Source organism: Macaca nemestrina, chromosome 12 (genome assembly GCF_043159975.1).
Source record: "Macaca nemestrina isolate mMacNem1 chromosome 12, mMacNem.hap1, whole genome shotgun sequence".
In the NCBI taxonomy this organism is placed as follows: Eukaryota; Metazoa; Chordata; class Mammalia; order Primates; family Cercopithecidae; genus Macaca; species Macaca nemestrina.
Genome location: NC_092136.1, coordinates 89,740,790 through 89,759,559, shown reverse-complemented (window position 1 = coordinate 89,759,559; position 18,770 = coordinate 89,740,790). Strand labels below are relative to the sequence as shown.

Genomic DNA, 18,770 nt, shown 5'->3' with positions numbered 1-18,770 from the left:
CATATATTTTCCAATGTTAACAAAATTTAGTAATTTTCCAACAAGTTACATTTTTCTTTCTGGACTCTGAATATCCAGGGCTATCTTTTCTTTAACCCCCCCTTTTTTTTTAAATTGCTTCTCAATTGTTTTACCTGTTTATTGTCTATTTTTCTACAAACCCCAGTCATTTTCTGTTGAAACCTCTTATCTACTAGAGTGGACAGAAATATGTTAGAAAAAGGAAGGGGACAATGTGGTACATGGGCTGATGTACTAGATATTGTGCTGTCTCTATGCACACATTGTTCCTAATCCACCGAAAATATGCAATATGTCCCAAGTTTACATAGGAGCACATAAAAGGTAAGCAGTCTTCCCTTTTTTTTTTTTTTTTTTTTTTTTTGACACTGAGTCTTGCTCTGTCGCCCAGAGTGGAGTGCAGTGGCGAGATCTCTGCTCACTGCAAGCTCCTCCTCCCGGGTTCACTACATTCTCCTGCCTCACCCTCCTCAGTAGCTGGGACTGCAAGTGCCCGCCACCACACCCGGCTAATTTTTTGTATTTTTAGTAGAGACGGGGTTTCACCGTGTTAGCCAGGATGGTCTCGATCTCCTGACTTCATGATCTGCCCGCCTCAGCCTCCCAAAGTGCTGGGATTACAGGCGTGAGCCACCGCCCCTGGCCGTAAGCAATCTTTTTATGGTCCTATTTCCTGTATGGGATGGATTCAGGAATCAATCTCATGTCCTCAACTCCAGAAATCCTCAAATCTCTCAAGGTATTGTCTCACCTAGAGCCACAGAAACACATATGATTTCTTCTGTGCTTGTGTGTTCAGGTGAGGTTCAGTCTACATTCTGAAGTTTCTTTCTCTGATGAATGAAACATTGAGTTCTTGAATATTGCTACATTATCAGTAGCCTATAAAAATCAGAATCAAATAGATTTTCTTCCTTAAGAAAATAATGGATGCAGCAATTACACACAGCAGCGTAGGGGGTAGATTTCAGTCATGTTTTTTCTTTTTCTATTCTTTTTTTCTTTTCTTAGAGAGAGAGTCTCACTCTGTCACCCAGACTATAGTGCAGTTGCTGGATCGTAATTACCGCAGTGTCAACCACCTAGCCTAAGCGATCCTCAACCTCGGCCTCCTGAGTAGCTCTGAATACAGGCAGGTACCCCCACTCCAGGTCAGTTTTTAAATTGTTTGTGGAGATATTGTCTTCTCAGGCTGTTCCATCTGGTCTCAAACTCCTGGACTCAAACAATCCTCCTGCTTCAACCTTCCAAGGCACTGGGATTACACGTGTGACCCACTGTTCCCAGCCTCAAAGTATTTTCATGGCAAAGAGTTAACAGAATATTTTCTTCTCTAGATGCAGTAGACACAAGATTCTTGTCTTTTATTCTTCCCATATCTGGCTGAGTATCCTGTTCTCAGATATTACATTGCCAAATTTGTTTTCCAGTCATCTTTCCAGCATAGTATAGAAAAATGAGTACTGTGGAGTAGAGTTTTCACATTCTTTCCTGACCCCTGCCAGTTCTAATGGTGCTCATGGACTTAGCCATTACCCTTCACTGGAATCCATTGTTGTTTATAAACAAGAGTAAGGGTTGTTTATTAAATTTCCAAGGAACAGGGCAGAATGTAAGGTTAGCATGTCTTGTGCTTTTACCTACCCTAAGCCCAAAGGATCATGAGTACTACATATAGAAATCTTTCCTCCTTAACCCTGTCACATTCTACTTGGATGCTGTGGAGAAATAAACCCAGTGTATCCCCTTCTGCTATACAAAATATTAATATTTGGCTAAAAATGATGTTTGTAAAATTTCATCCACAGATTTCAGTCACATTTTCAAATAAATGCATCATAAAACCATGTAATACAAGTTGACTGTTACTCACAATGTTAGAGCAGAAGAATTTCAGGTTTTGGATATTTGTGGATTGCGGAATATTTGCATATGCATAATAAGATATCTTGTGTATCAACCCAAGTGTAAACACAAAATTTGTGTTTCATGTACACCTTATTCAGATAGGCTGAAGATAATTTTAGACAATATTTTAAATAATTTTATTCATGAAGCAAAGTGTGTGTACACATGCCGTTTTATTTCCTTTTGTGAGTGCCCTTCCTTGGGGACATCTGGGTGGACACAGAAAGATATATTGCAACTGAAGGGGCTGGGAGAGACTTTGGTCCACTGAGAACAGTTTTGACCGTAACTGCTCACATGAGGTCATGTGTGGGATATTTCACTTTCGGTGACATTTCAGAGCTCAAAACATTTGAGATTTTGGAGTATTTTGGAGTTTTAGATTTTTTGATTAGTGGTGCTCAACCTGTATGGTATTTCATTTTTTTCTTCTCTAAGTAGGAATGGAATTTGCATTTTTGTTTTCACTTGTATTACGCATTTTTTTTTCCAACTCAAATTCATTATGCATATTAGTTAGATCTCTTCAAATTTTGATGAAAATTCTCATTATATCAATTATTATTTTCAAAAAATTTTTATAACAAATCGATTAAATACCATGATAATCCACAGTTAAAAAATAAACATAAATTCATGTTCATGTATTAGAATTGGGTTTTTTTTTTCCAAATGATGAGCATTAATGAAATAGTATGCCTTAAAAACCTTTTTCTAAATATATTTGAGAATATTATTTGAAAGTAAAAAATTGAAAAAGACTGAGCATACCATAATTAATGACATTTGTGCTTAAGAAGACTATCTTTTTCAGAGATTATTTATAAAATGAAAGTACCCATTTCTAACATTCCTCGTCCCAGTTAAGAGCTTGTTACTGATGTGCTACTGATGATGTTGAAAGTTGTTAGGCTAACAGGATGCACTGGTAATAGTACACTGTCAAGCTGAACTTTCCCGATTTAAATGCTATCTCACCATTCCTGTGCTGTACGTTTTTATTAGAATTCTAGCAGTACGTACTTTATATTGTGGCCTAAATAACAAGCACACACAAAAATGATTTCACACTGTGTATGCTGATGTATTTTAAAGTATGTGAAAAATATTGTAGGTGTCAGGACGTACAACAGTGCTTCGTACATAGAAGGGGACCAATTAATGCTAATAAATGTTATTAGTTACTTAAGAACGTTGTATTACGTAAATACATCCAAATCAATTATTATTTCGTTGGTAATATGATAGCAAGCCTAGATGCAGAGTTAAGGAGAATATTGAGCAAGAATGGGTTAGGAGGGTGTGAGGAGTAGGCCCTGGAGAAAGTGAATACCAATAATTTGCTGAGTCAAAGTTGAAAGCACCCATAGGCTAAGTAGATACCTCCCATTCTGATCCAGTTCAGCAAAATATTTGAATCTTCCGTGGTTTTCATAATTCTGGGAGTTTAGAAAATGCTTTAGAGAAGTGAATGAGCCACTATACTTTTATATTCATTTATTTATTGTATTTGGTGATTTGAGAATTTCTCTAAGTCACTTGAGATAGAGCTTCAGAATACTAATCTCAGGTTACAAATTAATTTTTCAATTTTATACCCATAAACCAGTCCCCAAAGATCACCCCGCCATTAAGTAACAGTAAATTATCTTCAATGTCATTTAAGTTCACCAGTTTCTTGTGAAGTATTTTTAACTTTAAAAAGTTTAAAAACACAAAAAACTATTCTTTAAAACAAAACAAGTATAAATCAAGTTCTTAAAAACCAATCCAGGTTGGGCGTGGTGACTTAACCTCAACACTTGGGGAAGTTGAGGTGGGCAGATCCCTTGAGGTCAGGAGTTGGAGACACGTCTGACCAACATGGCAAAACCCTGTAACTAATAAAAATACAAAAATTAGGCTGGCATAGTTGCACTGACCTGTAGTCCCAGCTACCCAGGAGGCTGTGGCAGGAGAATCTCCTGAACCTGGGAGGCAGAGGATGAAGTGAACCCAGATTGTGCCACTGCAATTCAGCCTGCGCAAGAGAGCGAGACAACATTTCCAAAAAAAAAAAAAGTCTACTCTTTAAAAATCATGGAAAATATAGTATTGTATATAAAAGTAGAAAACAAAATTGTTGTTCACATATGTTAGGATTTAATAAAGAGTTATTAAAAAGTAATTATAAAGTCACTTTATGTGGACTTATAAAGGTAACATCAGGCCACTGTGGTGGCTCACACCTATAATCCCAGCACTTTGGGAGGCCGAGGTTGGCGAATTACCTGAGATCAGGAGTTCAAGACCAGCCTGGCAAGCATGGAGAAACCCCCCCCCTCTTCTCAAAATAAAAAAATTAGATGGGCATAGTGGCAGGCACCTGTAATCCCAGCAGGAGATTTGCTTGAACCCTGGGGGTGGAGGTTACAGTGAGCCAAGATCCTGCCACTTCACTCCAGCCTGGATGAAAGAGCCAGACTCCATGTCAAAAGAAAAAAAAAAAAAAAAAAAGTAACATTGTATAATGACATCAGACATCTGATTTACTCATCTATCATTGGAATGTATTTGTTGAAGTTATTTTTTAATTTTAATTGATAAAGCAATTATAAAATTAAATAGAGCCAATCCAAAGTACTAGGTTTTGCCTTTGACACTGAAGAAACCTAATCTTCTATTAAAGGATTATAAATCATGCTGCTATAAAGACACATGCACATGTATGTTTATTGCGGCGCTATTCACAATAGCAAAGGCTTGGAACCAACCCAAATGTCCATCATTGACAGACTGGATTAAGAAAATGTGGCACATATACACCATGGAATACTATGCAGCCATCAAAAAGGATGAGTTTGTGTCCTTTGTAGGGACATGGATGCAGCTGGAAACCATCATTCTCAGCAAACTATCGCAAGAACAGAAAACCAAACACCGCATGTTCTCACTCATAGGTGGGAACTGAACAATGAGATCACTTGGACCCGGGAAGAGGAACATCACACACCGGGGCCTATCATGGGGAGGGAGGAGGGGGGAGGGATTGCATTGGGAGTTATACCTGATGTAAATGACGAGTTGATGGGTGCTGCACACCAACATGGCACAAGTATACATATGTAACAAACCTGCATGTTATGCACATGTACCCTAGAACTTAAAGTATAATAATAATAAAGAAAAAAAAAAGAAAAGAGAAAAAAAAAAAAGAGTGTATCCATGTATAGTTTAATTTTTCAAAAAAATACATACATAAAAAGAATGTAGGGAAGGGTTTTAAGAATAGTTTCTAACTCTGGAAATTCTACACAGTGTATATGGAACAAGGTTCTGTCTTTCACATTATTTAAAAAAATAGACACCCTCAGTGTTGGCCATCAGGATGCCAAGATATATCCAGTGAATGCTCAATTATAAAGCATCTAGCCTGGCTCACTTTGAAAACTTGTCTTCTAAAATTGTCGTCCTGGGGCATTTAATACTTGAATCTAATTTAGAGTTTTAGAAACGATTGAGTTTAAAGAAAGTAAATTCTAATCTACCCTTCTTTTTAAAACTGAAGTAGGCTTAGGAATTTCTTCCTAAAATGTATAAACATTATTGTTCAAGCCTGTCATCCCAGCGCATTGAGAGGTGGACACAGGAAAGGAGTTTGAGACAAGCATAGGTAACATTGCAAAACCTCGTCTCTCCAAAAAAATAAAAATTAGTGGAGCATGCTGGAATGAACCTGTAGTCCCAGGTACTGGGGAGGCTGAAGTGGGAAGATTGCTATAGCCCGGGAGGTTGACACTGCAGCTAGACAGGATCTAGTCACTACACTCCAGCCTGGGTGACAAAGCCAGACTCTGTCTCAAAAAAAGAATATAAAATATCTCACTAATATTTGTCATGTTTATTATGTTGAAAACATTTTGGATATATTGGGTTAGAAAGTGTTATTAAAATTAATTTCAATTGTTACTAGTTGTTTTAAATATCATTAGAAAAACGTATTCCCTCCCCTCTCTTTTATAGTTTCCCTGCAAATACATGCACTAAAGAAAAACAATGAAGAAAATATGTTTAATTAAATAATATTCAAAATACAAAACAAAAAACTTTTGAAATGTATTTAAGACAATGCGAACAAAAAATGTATATCCCACACCCACACATAAGGCATTGAGAAAGGCACTTTGCTCTGGGTATGAGCTCTGGGAATGAGGATTATGAGCAGTGAGTTTGGGAGTCAAACCCAGGCAATTTAGCTTCAAGACATCGCTCTTAACCATGATACCATATTACTCTCGCCTGACTTCTTCACAATGGAAAATACACAGTGGAAACCTCATGCCAATTCCAGGAAATGTAACGACTCAAGAATTATTTTGACATGTGCAGGAAATGTTGCTTCTTGTCTTCTTTATCAGTATCCCTTGTTCTCTACAACTTTGCTTTTCCTCACCAAACTTTACTTTTCTGACACATTTATGGGTGCATTCCGGTAAAGAAAGAGAGTTTTACTTTGTGTCAGACACTGATAGAAACTCTCTTTCTCCATATATGCCTGAACTTGACTGTCGTCTTTCTGTTGCCATTAGTTAACCCCAAATACCTTTTACCCTTTTAGATGTCATAAGGGTGTGACTGAGCAGTTTCAAAGGCATCAACTTTTGCTTTCTCCTTCTCCTTTCGGGTCCTGCATCTGCATTACTGGTCTCAGACAAAACAGGCAACCCCTATTTCCCATTCTGGGATATTTTAATGACCAACTTTTCTTATGTTGTGAATTTGAAGGGCAAGGGCAGATCATTGGAAAGCGGATAGACAGGGACCTGTGTTCTGAGAACTGGGCCAGAAGACTGACAGAGGCACAGAAGAATTTCAGAGTGATTCTGGCAGGCATCATGGTTCAGTAAGGGCCAGAGGAGTGGAACATATGGGCACAGGGTGAGAGGCCTGTGACAGGACGCGGCCTATCTCTTTTGCAGCGGAATGTTAATAGACATTAGATTTTAGTAAACAGAGAACATATCTCTGAGTCAGCATCAAAAACTTCCACAGTCTGGAAGAATGAAGAGTCACAGGACCTAGCCTCACCTTCCCTTTTGAGTATGAGAGTCTACAATGGAACAGCTTTTATCTGAGCTTAAAACCAATGTCTCTCTCTTCAGTCCACACTTACTGGTAAGGTCCAGTGGATGACTCGGCTACAGGTTTCTGAACTTCTGGCTTTTGAGGGAAAGACTTTGTCACCCTCTATGCTGAAAGTATTCTATGTATTAGGAACCCCAGACAGTGGCTTTTAATATCAAGAAATCTTGGGAAGCACAAGGCATTCAGAAGGCTTGCATGAATAGCTTGCAGCCACATATAGACATCAGAAGAGGGGTCCTGACAAGGATTCACTGACCTTTTTTTATCTCACTGTCCTAGAATTACTGTGTCTGTACATGGTCATCTTGAAGGAGATGGACCACCCCTTCCACCCCTCTACTCCAGTATCGTGTGCATCTACCTCAGTGATTTTGCTGTGTTGTGTTCATAATGATTGTCCAGTTGATACCAAATCTTGAAGAAAATTTCCAAAAGAATATTAACGTGGTTAATTGTCGATTGCCCCTTTACAGGAATCTGGAACTTGAATGGTGTTTCTGTAAGGGGCTCGTTGGATCTCATGTTTTACAGGACCCTGAGTCTCTGGATATAGATCCTCAAGGTCCACTTCTTAGGAAGAGTAGGTGTAGTAGGTTATATTCCTCCCCCATTCTCGCTAAAAAGTGCTAAAATATATATTCCATCCCCCATTGTCTTTCTGTGATGTAACTTCAAGACTGCTACTGCTGTGTGTGTTCTAGTTCCTTTACTTTGTGTAGGGTTGTGACTGCAGCTGATGTTTTACTCTGTAGCATAATGGTAGTATAGACTTCTCCTGACTCTATGGGAATCTTCACTGTGGAAAATTATCTACCATGCTGTGAGCAAGGCCAAGCGACTACCTGGAGAGGCCGTTTGAATATATTCTAGGTAACAGCCCCAACCAAAGAACCCCAGACATCAGCCAGGATCATCTGCTGGACTGGAAGTAGAATGTTTGTTTCCATTATTTAATCAGTGATCATGAAAATGACCATTTGGTGGGCAGACAGACTCAATGGACTCACTATAAACTGGGTTTTCATCAGAACTGGGTTATGTTTGTTTTGTTTTTTGATTTGGTTTAATTTAGTTAGTTGGTTTTTTTTTCCCTGATACTAATATGTTTCCACTGTAACATGAGGTAATGGTTATGTCTCAGGTCTCTAGATTATCAATGAGGATTCAGTCTGTGTGAATTGGAAGTATAAACACATTTAATACAGACAGTCTGCTCATCTGTCTATTTTTCCCTGGGTGATGCTGTTTGCTTTAATAAATAGCTCCAGAATTCCATGTGGGTTAAACTCTTTTGGTTCTTGCTCAGACATTGCTAGCAACTTCTCAGAGAAGCAATAGGCTGTACCATTAGCCTATGTCTGTAGGTGGATATTCTATGTAGGTTTTTGTAGTGTGTTCTGATGTTCACACAATGATAAAATCGCCTAATAATGCATTTCTCAGAATGTATTTTGTCTCCATAGGATGCATGACTTTTAAATTCCAATTCTAGCCCAAAGATTCAGTGAAAACTTCTGTGTAAAGTATATTTTTCCCCCTAAAGTGATGAGGTGTAGAATTTACTGTATTAATAGGAGGGAACGTTGACACTTACAAGTGCATTGTACAAAATCCTGTCTGTCCGTGATGTGCAAATTTAGTTCCTGCATGAGATCATTAAGTTGGAAACATACACCCACATATTTCCAGAATTGCATCCAATAAATTCACAAACACTTGAAAATCACAATACATATTTTAGGAAATTGGCCATAGGAGATTATTTTAATTGTAAGAAAATGTACAAAAAGGTTTTGCATTTTACATATTTTCTATTTAATAGCAACAAAATGAAGTGACACTAACATAGATAAAAGCCTGAACAGTATGATTTCTTTGTATCAACAGTGAAGGGATCCCTTGTATATGGAGTTACCAAACAGTCAGGGTTCTTAATCCTGATCATCTGTGGCCAGTGGAAAAGAAAGGCCTGACAGGAAAATTTAAGGAGCCAGCCGGGTAACTCCATATGAGGGAACTCCTGGTGACATTCAAAAAACTCACACTTCCACCTTCAAAATCAAGAAACACACCAACCCGGCCCAGAGGTTTCTCTACATGGTGAAGAAACAATGGGGAGGTGGTCAAGAGACTGAAACGATTATCCACCTTCTCGCACAAAAGAAGAAATATGTCCTTAGATGTAGCCATTGTGCTATTCTTCCTTATCCAGGAGTCCTTACAGACTCCCAGAGCCCAGTCCCAAGAGCTGTCCACATCCAGCTCCCAGTAGTGTTTCCCAGAGGAGAAGACCCAGGTTCCCCATGCAGCAAAATAGTCAGATCTGTCAGAATTCAAAGATCCACGTCTAAACATCAATCTTCTCACATCCCCAAACAGCCTGATATTGTGATTGGTTACTTCCCAAGTGAAGGCAATTTCCACTGTAGAAAAAAGAGAATGTTCAAGTGAAAAGTAGTTTATAAATTCTCATGTTCAGATAAGAAAGAGACTCTCACTAGAAAACACAGGTCAAGATTAGAAAGAAACTTCTGTCTGGAAAAATGTTGGAATCAAAGGGTGTTAGTATATCTGTACAAGTAATTAGCTAAACTACAATGATCACAATTTCTATAAACTCAAAAAGTATAAAGGGGAGGAAGGTCATGTCTATGTCTAGTTGAGCGACCTTTCGTAACAACTGAAAAACTGGAAGCTCTTGCCCTGCAGCCAAGTCCATAGCAATAAAATTAACCTCCATTGCCTCTTCTCTGTCAGGGCAGAGCAGGAGGCTGGGGACGGGAGATGAGGTGGGGAGCATTCCTAGACCCAAATAAAAAGTTACCATTTTGCCAGAAATATTATAATCTGTCACTGAAGCTAGCAAATTCATACTTAAAGAGAAAATCTGAATCTGCCTTCTGAAAAGTGCAGATTCCTTGCAAGAATTATCTGACTTTCATGTCAGATTCAGACACAGGCTTCTTTCGTCTGCTAGATTTATCATCATCTATCCTGGAGTTCTATCTAAGGCCTCATCAACCACTAAATCACGTTTCTATGCTTCACAGATTCTCAGTTTTTGCGCTGTTATATAAGTTACTCATGTATGCTTTTGTTGATTAAAAACGTGACTAAAATTATAAATGCTGTGAAACTTCACCTGAAATGTATTTTAAAAAACACTGTCACTCAAATCAGTTGTTAACTGCACTAAATTTGAAATTGAAATGTCCTAAATTAATTTAGTTCTGTACATTTCATGTAATAATTGTATACATGAAATTGTATCAGGGAATGCTTCCTAAAGTCCTAAAGGGCCCTTCTGCATGTTTTATTTTTCTAAGAAATTTGTTATGTGGCTGATTCCTATTACATTTCACCAGATTTTATTTATTCTGGTCAGTTTGATGATAGTGAAACTATAAATAGAAATACCTATTCACAGACTATTCTCTTCTTCTAGATGAAAGATGATTACACTGGTAAAGCTGCCCATAGAAAACCATAAATGAAGGCATTGCATGTTGATCCCACCAAGAGGGCGACACTCACCTCGGAAGCGGTTGAGCCTGTCCACCAGTCCAGTGATGGGCCCTAGAGTGAGCTCTGGATTGACAGGCTGCGGCATGTGCAGCAGCACAGACTCACTCCTGCAAGGAAGTTGGTTGAGTTGGTTAAGTTTCCCATGTCTGTGTTTAATAGATTCCAACAGAAAATGCTTCATTCAAATCCACTTCTGATATGGTAATGTACCTTCACAATCCTAGGATGGGTTTGTGGCTCTTAGGGAATCTTTCTAACTATTCACTCCATTTCTAACCTACTGTACCTACTGCCACTGAAAGATAAATGCCTCTCTCCCTATCTGCCACCAAATAGTTTATCTCTAATTAGGATTCTGAATCCTAAAAACAGGCAATTGTATTCTAGCAACTTCTGCATTGAACTATTCAAAACATAACCCCCTGAGTCACTTGGGAAACTAAGAAAAGGTTAATGTCTGATAAAAGGCATAGGTAACATTCAACACACCACACAAACACATGAGTACACGCGCATATACACACCATCACACTGGCACATTATGGTGTTAGTAAATTATGTTTTCATTTTGTTGGAAACAGCTTGATGTTTTCATAGCACGCCTTGTGCTCCAGCTTGCACTGATGACCAAAGACATACCTTGCCACGATGTCTCCCAAATCCTGTAGAGAGGGAGAGAGAAAGAAAAAATGACTTCTTTAGAAAGTTGTTATTCTTGTTGGGTGAGGTGGCTCACACCTGTAATCCCAGCACTTTGGGAGGCCAAGGTGGGTGGATAACCTGAGGTCAGGATTTCCAGACTAGCCTGGACAACATAGCAAAACCCCATCTCTACTAAAAATACAAACAAATTAGCTGGATGTGGTGGTGCATGCCTGTAGTTCCAGCTACTCGGGAGGCTGAAGCAGGAGAATTACTTGAACCAAGGAGGCAGAAGTTGCAGTGAACTGAGATTGGGCCACTGACTTCAGTCTGGGTGACAGAAGAAGACTCTTTCTCCAAACAAACAAACAAAAAAGGTGTTATTCTGCCTATCTGGTCTTTAGCTTTGAAAACTTTAGAATTGCCATATACTATCACTGCAACTCTTTTAAAATGTGTTCTCATCTCTAGCAATTATACCAGTAAGACCTATTGACAGAATCAATTTCTGATAAATTCAGGACCCTAAATTTGCATGAGAGAGAAAGGTGTGAGTAGTGACTGCGCATTGCTGCAGCTGTCTACAATGTAGTCTTTTTCAGGGCTAGCCCCCAAAGGTTAATACGGCTGAAATTAAGAGCATTTCAAACCTAGGACTTCCCAGAAGGAGGAAGAAGGAAATGTTAGTTTTTCCATAATTTCTATGGATTATCCACTGGAGACAAAAGTAGAATTTTCACATGAAATTTTTTCTTCCACAGTTTTAATGAAATGTGCTGGAGGAGGAAGCTTGTGGTAGAAAATGTTCTATGGAAATCTAGTTGCACAATTTCATAAAGGTTTATTTCGAAGATTAGGTTAGCAGTTATCGTTTATCTCTATATGGCTCTCACCATCAATGTGGGAGAAGAAGAAATAATGTCTTGGGTACCCAATGGAAGGCAAAGATGTAAAGGGCAGCTAATACAAAGTATCTCAAGGGGCATCCTCCATTCTTACCTGGAGCAGCTCCACATCTGGTTTATGACACATTTTCATTAGTTCCTGATACATTTCTTTCAAGTGTTTACTCTTTTGATCCATGTTGACCCAACTTCTCTGGAGTTGCTGAAAAATCTCTTGGTACTCCTTGTTCAGTCTCTCTAGATGTTGTTTTTCTTCCCTATGGAGAACTGGATGCAGCTTCCTATACTCATTCCTGATCATCTGTGCCCGTAAAACCACATCGCCCTGTAGGGACATGGATTTTGTAGGTTACATACCCAGGCCTACTTCCACCTCACAGAACCCACAAATTCATCCTCCTCATTCCTTCTTTTATTTTCCATCATTTACAAACAGTCTGATGAGTTAAACAAGAACTTCCTTCAAAATTTAAGTAATTCATCAATTCCCAAACACCTGCAAATTAGCCCTTCAGATTTAAATGTTTAAATATATGTCCTCTTAAATCTGAAATACCATTAGAAAACAAGTAAAATTTATGATTGATTGTCAAATTGTCATGGATAATATATATAATCTTTGTTACTCAATTAGTTTGTTGTTTCAAATCTCTGTACTTCACAGACTAAAGAATCACTGTCAGTAGAAATGATTTTAGTATATTATAATCAGAATCAGAAGCCATCACACAAAAAGGATCTTAGTAAAAAATTTAACCCACATCTCTCAAACCGACTACCTCTTTTCTGTCTCCTATCTTTCTTCTGTCAAAAGCCATAGGCTCTGTATTGCCCTGCCATTCTAAGAACATGAATCTCCATTCCATTGTGTCTCTCCTCTCAATATTGACATAGTTATTCTCTCACTCCCCCAGTCATTTTTTACCCCTTCTCCTCAGCTTTTCATCATGTTACATTTTCTCCTACATGAACTGGCATCATCTGGGTCCTTTGCTATCAGACTTCACCAGCACAGGCACATTTCTTAAATGACTGTTCCTACCTGATTTCTTCCCCCTGGCCAACATCATATTCAACATTAAATACCTTTATTTCTCAATTATGTACTATGTAATTAATACTATATAATTCAACTTATTCAGAAAACTCTGCCTGAAATATTTATTAATTTTAAGCACATACTTGCCCTTCAGAATTTATATTTATTTTTTACTTATCTGAAGAACATTTCCAAAAAACCTGAACAAGCATTATATTGAAGAGTCTGGTTGTTTTCCAGCCTATGAATAAACACAGGACAAAATCTGGCATATGAGACTTTCAACTCAAGTTGCTAATATAAATGTTGTCAGCATGCTTATCTCAAGCTGGTTGTGAGGACTCACGGTCTCATACTTACCCTCCAGAGGAGGGCTGTTCTTCTCTCCTCATTTAGATTTCTCTGATTTTCTTGAATCTTTTTCCATAAAATCCTCATTTGCTCTAAGAGCTTCTCCTGCAAAAGAATTATGAGGTTAAAAAACAGAAAGTCAAATACCATAGATTCCACACTCTGAATGATATACGCAGGCAAGGGATGTAATATATAAATACATTAGAGAGAAGGGAAAAAAACAATTTTTTCACTGCTCATCCTCAATTGATATTTTCAGTTCTGAGGTTTCAGAATATAGAACAGTTTAGAAAACTGAAGAGTCAAGATTTCCTGTAACCTGGCTAATGTTCAGTGAAACATCCTGCTTCAGAACCCACTATGCTAGCCCCCTGATTTTGCAGTGTGCTATCCCCATACTCGTTTGTCCAGTAATATAAATATATTTCAAAAATACGTTTCTTTGCACTTGTAGTTTTGGTTGCTTTTCAATGCCTTTAGCATTGAACTGTAGAGTCAATAATAAGAACATTTACTTAATCAGTCTCTTTTTGGGTACAAGCTCCATGAAGGAACGTAGAGTTGCACATTTTATCCAAATGTCATAATTGATACCAAGAACAGCACCTGGCACTCAGTAAAGAAGAGAGTAATCACCATGATGATTCTCATCGTCCTTCTAATCTCTTTAACTCTGCCACCCTCCAGCTTTCAGGTGATTGCAGAGCTATCTCTTACCCGGTGTTCCTCAGCGGCCCCTTCAATGGGATAGTGTTTGTGAGAGCCGTGCTCCTGAGAGTTGGAGCACAGCAAACAGAGCAGACTCTTTTCCACCTCACAGAACATCTTCTTTGTTTCCCTATGGGTCCCACATATTTGTTTCTCAGAGCTCAGGAATTGCCAGAGACTGGCTTTTCTCGTGATGGTCACTAAATTCTTCAGAAGAATATTGGTTTTGAAGTCCTGTTTCCGTGATGGTTCGCGGCATGCAGGGCAGTTGGCAGGACTTTGGGCTTCTTCCCAGGAAATGCAGAGACAGGGCCTACAGAAGCTGTGCCCACAGCAGATGGTGACAGGGTCTACCAGGTAGTTTGAACAGATGACACAGATGAGTTCCTTCTGGAAGGCATGTGAGAAGTCTGAGTCCATTTTCCTAAGGAAAGAAAACCACAAGAATTTATTCTCCTACCCTGAAGAGACAAAGATCCAAGCAAAGTTTGAATCAGGTTGTGATTGAATAATATCCTTTTTTTCTAGAGAAGTATAGGATTTAATTTGCAATGACAGAAATAGGAAAAATGGAAAACTAAGGCACAAAGAGACATCAACCTCTAGAAAAAACAACCGTTCTCCAATCGACACATGTCCAGCTTTCCAAACTCTACTTTCTTGCATAGAAGAATGTCAGATTTTCTGAGGTGTTAGTGTCCACTAAATTGCTTAGGGTTCAAGGGTTTCATCAACCTATACTCTCAAGAGGTGAGTCTGAATGATCTGAAAATCAGTAACACTCTTATTGCCAGTGATTGGTTTAGAGAAGGAAAGCTCACTAAGCTCTTCTACTCTCATTATTTTCTTTAACTACAACAACCATCTATAATGACTTTTCCAGAAGGACCCTGCTTGAAAACGTTAGAGCAGAACTCACACCTCTCTCCAAATCAGAAAAAGCTAGCCTTTACTCTCCAAGGTAAAACAGTCAAATCAAGGTAAGGTACCTCTCCAAGGCAAAGCTAAGAATCATTGTTTTTCTAGGCTGCTATGTTAATTCAATCAACAAAAACTTTCTGGCATGTTTACTGTTCCTGCACTGTCTGTTAATTTGGGGATATACTGGTTAATATTACCACATCCTTAAAAGACAGATAATTAAATTTACAGAAAGATAATGATAATTGAAGCATTATCATTACTCTTTCACACAGTCAGAAAAATAGTAAGTATTATGCAATAATAATAGGCGCTAGAGGCCGGGCACGGTGGCTCACGCCTGTATTCCGAGCACTTTGGGAGGCCGAGGCGGCCGAGGCGGGTGGATCACGAGATCAGGAGATGGAGACCATCCAGGCTCACATGGTGAAATCCTGTCTCTTCTAAAAAATACAAAAAATTAGCCAGGAGTGGTAGCGGGCACCAGTAGCTGTAGTCCCAGCTACTCAGGAGGCTGAGGCGGGAGAATGGCGTGAACCCGGGAGGCGGAGCTTGCAGTGAGCCAAGGTGGCGCCACCGCACTCCAGCCTGGGCGACAGAGCAAGACTCCGTCTCCAAAAAGAAAATAATACAAATAAAACATTGGCACTAGACATTAACTCAGCGTTTTAAATGAATGTATGTTTTGCTAAAATAAAAATAAAAACCTAGGCCAGGCAAAGTGACTCCAGCCTGTAATCCCAGAATTTTGGGAGGCCAAGTCAGGCAGGTTTTTTGAGCTCAGGAGCTCTAGACTGGCGACAAAGCAAAATGTCTAGATCATTCTGTCTCTAAAAATACTTATATAAATTTTAAAAAATAGGCCCAGCGCCGTCGCTCACGCCTGTAACCCTAGCACTTTAGAAGGCAGAGGTGGGCAGATCACAAGATCAAGAGATCGAGACCATCCTGGCCAACATAAAGAAACCCCGTCTCTACTAAAAAAAATACAAAAATTAGATGGGCGTGGTGGCAGGCGCCTAGAGTCCCAGCTACTCTGGAGGCTGAGGCTGAAGAATCATTTGAACCTGGAAGGCAGAGGTTGCAGTGAGCCGAGATGGCGCCACTGCACTCCAGCCTGGCAATAGAGCATGATTCCATCTCAAAATAGATTAATTAATTAATTAATTAAAATAGATAAATAGCTGAACATGGTGGCCCACGTTTAATCCATAAACCTATGGATTATGTTTAATATAATTTTAAAAAAGAAATGGAACCATTTTTAAAACTCAGAAAATGAGATCATTGCATTAAAAATAATCTAAGTTTGCAGATAAAGTCCCCAAATTTTGTTTTGGTTTGTAATCTAATAGTAGCTCCCACTCTGGAATTTGTGTACTTACCTCAGAAATGTATCTATGTTCTCACCAAAGCTTGCTGTCGAATATGATGGATTCCACTCAGGGATGAGAGTCTCACAGTGCAGAGTCGGTAGCTTTTGGAAGTCTCCAAGGCCAGTTGCAAAGTTGCTCTGTGGACTCTGGAGAAGAATGAGCTTGGCTCCTGAAGTATCCTTTTATGACTCTCTGAAGACCACACCCCTTTCTTCCAATTGATTGCATTTCACAGGGCGTAGGTGGGTGTTAACATAGATGATTAAGTTTCTTCAAAATAGAAATTTTATTTTTATTTATATATATGTATTTTTTTTTGAAAGGATTCTGGCTCTGTTACTGGCTAATTTTTTGTTTGTTTGTTTGTTTGTTTGTTTTTTCAGTTTTAGTCGAGAGGGGGTTTCACCATGTTTGCCAGATGCGTCTGGAACTCCTGACCTCAAGTGATCCGCCCGCCTCAGCCTGCAAAAGTGCTGGGATTACAGGCGTGAGCCACCACACCCAGTCAATTGATTTTTTATTGTAACGTAAAAATTTAATCTAAGAACACCGTTGGCCTCCATTCCAGAAGGGATATTTCTCCTGCTCATCTTGCTCCGGATGAAGCCTTCCAAGGGTCTCTCAACAACCACAGGATGGAGGATTCCCTCCTATATTACCTGGCACTGCCCAACTCAACTCAAGGGGTAATGGAGAGAAAGTCTAGAAAGCTCCATCTCAGGGACGTCCCTGGGCCAAGATAGTGTAGGACATGTTGCTCCAAGGTAAATTTAAGGAAGGAGACCACTACTACTCCTGCTGCCCTCCTCCCCCTACCTTGCCTAGTTCACAAGACAGGAGGAAAGTGAGAAAGAAACAAAAGTAAGATAAATAGCCAGACAACCTTGGCACCACCACGCGGCCCTAGGAGTTAAACAAAGTAATAATAATAACATCAACCCCTGGCCTAAACTACTTGTGTTATCTGTAAATTCCAGACACTGTATGAAAAAAGCATTGTAAAACTTTTTGTTAGCTGAGGCATGTAGCCCCCAGGTCACGTCTCCCACGCTTGCTCGATTTATCACGACCCTTTCATGTGGACCCCTTAAAGTTGTAAGCCTTTAAAAAGGCCAAGTATTTCTTTCTCGAGGAGCTCGGCTCTTAAGACGCGAGTCTGCCGATGCTCCCGACCAAATAAAAAACCTCTTCCTTCTTTAATCCGGTGTCTGAGGAGTTTTGTCTGCGGCTCGTCCTGCTACAAATAGAAATGTATTTCTACTTGACAAAGTAATGATGACAGGGCTTCATCTGAATGCGTTTATTCCACTGCTTATGGAGAGGAGTGACATGCCATTTGGACACATGAGAACATTCTCTGCCTAGTTACCAGTGGCTCCAGATCTTCATGTAGTCGTGGAAAACCATGCTTCAGATTGCAGAAAAGCAGCTCAGACCTCATGCAGACAAGAGTTCTTCTAGAACCACCTTGGCTATGCAAAAACTATCAGGTCCAGCAACAGTCTGAGCTGGATGAGAGATAGAGTAAAGCTCTCAGGAGCAGCAGAAGCTGTAAGGGAGGGAAAAGGCAAGGAAGAAACTCTAGATTTCAGGATGTCCCCTTTATATCTTTGAGAATCTCGGGACCCACAAGGCTCCTGTTTCTTTGTCTGACTCTTCTGGCATCCAGGAGTTTTCCTGGGTTAAACCATCCAGGGATAGGACAGGAGATGCCATTTGGTTTTAGGAGCAGAGGAGAGAAACTCAGTGGGAAGAGAGTTTCCAAGGGAGGAAAATTCAGTTGAGCAGGTTTATAAGGTCACAGGACTGGATATGGGTAGAGTTCAGTGTACAGGTTTAGAAGCCATACTTCCCCCAGATCTTCTGATTCTAACATAAGTACACAGAGCCAATCAAATGAAGGAGGAGGGGCAGGTCAAGAGAATTCTAAGACAAGGGAAATGAGGGATGAGTATTTGCAGGAGGGCACTGTCAAAGTCAATAGACAGACATTCTCCCCTCCTCTTATATTCAGAAACAAGAAATGAAACTTAAAAGTGTTGCTTGTGTTCTGTGCCAAAGGCAGCAGAGCACTTGTCTCTGGTCTCCATATACACTTGTCATATTTACTTGCAGTATTAAGAGTAAGATTTTGATTCATTTCACACAGAATAAAATTCACCTACCATGTTTAAATTGCCATACATATAATGAGACTTTACTGATCATAAATAAGTTACTCTCAGCCTTGAGGCCTGGCTTAAATTT

At 39.4% G+C, this 18,770-nt stretch overlaps 1 protein-coding gene across 1 annotated transcript; it reads right to left on the bottom strand.

Annotated features, from left to right (window-relative positions):
- Positions 1 to 8,821: 8,821 nt before the first annotated feature.
- LOC139357364 (tripartite motif-containing protein 43-like) lies at positions 8,822 to 14,787 on the bottom strand. Its single transcript, XM_071073970.1, has 6 exons — positions 14,236 to 14,787; positions 13,525 to 13,620; positions 12,220 to 12,450; positions 11,218 to 11,240; positions 10,588 to 10,685; positions 8,822 to 9,476 (listed from the first exon to the last, which is right to left on the bottom strand). Exons 1-6 carry the CDS (start codon positions 14,644 to 14,646, stop codon positions 8,995 to 8,997), a joined length of 1,341 nt encoding a protein of 446 aa, XP_070930071.1. The 5' UTR covers positions 14,647 to 14,787; the 3' UTR covers positions 8,822 to 8,994.
- Between the last annotated feature and the right edge of the window lie 3,983 nt (positions 14,788 to 18,770).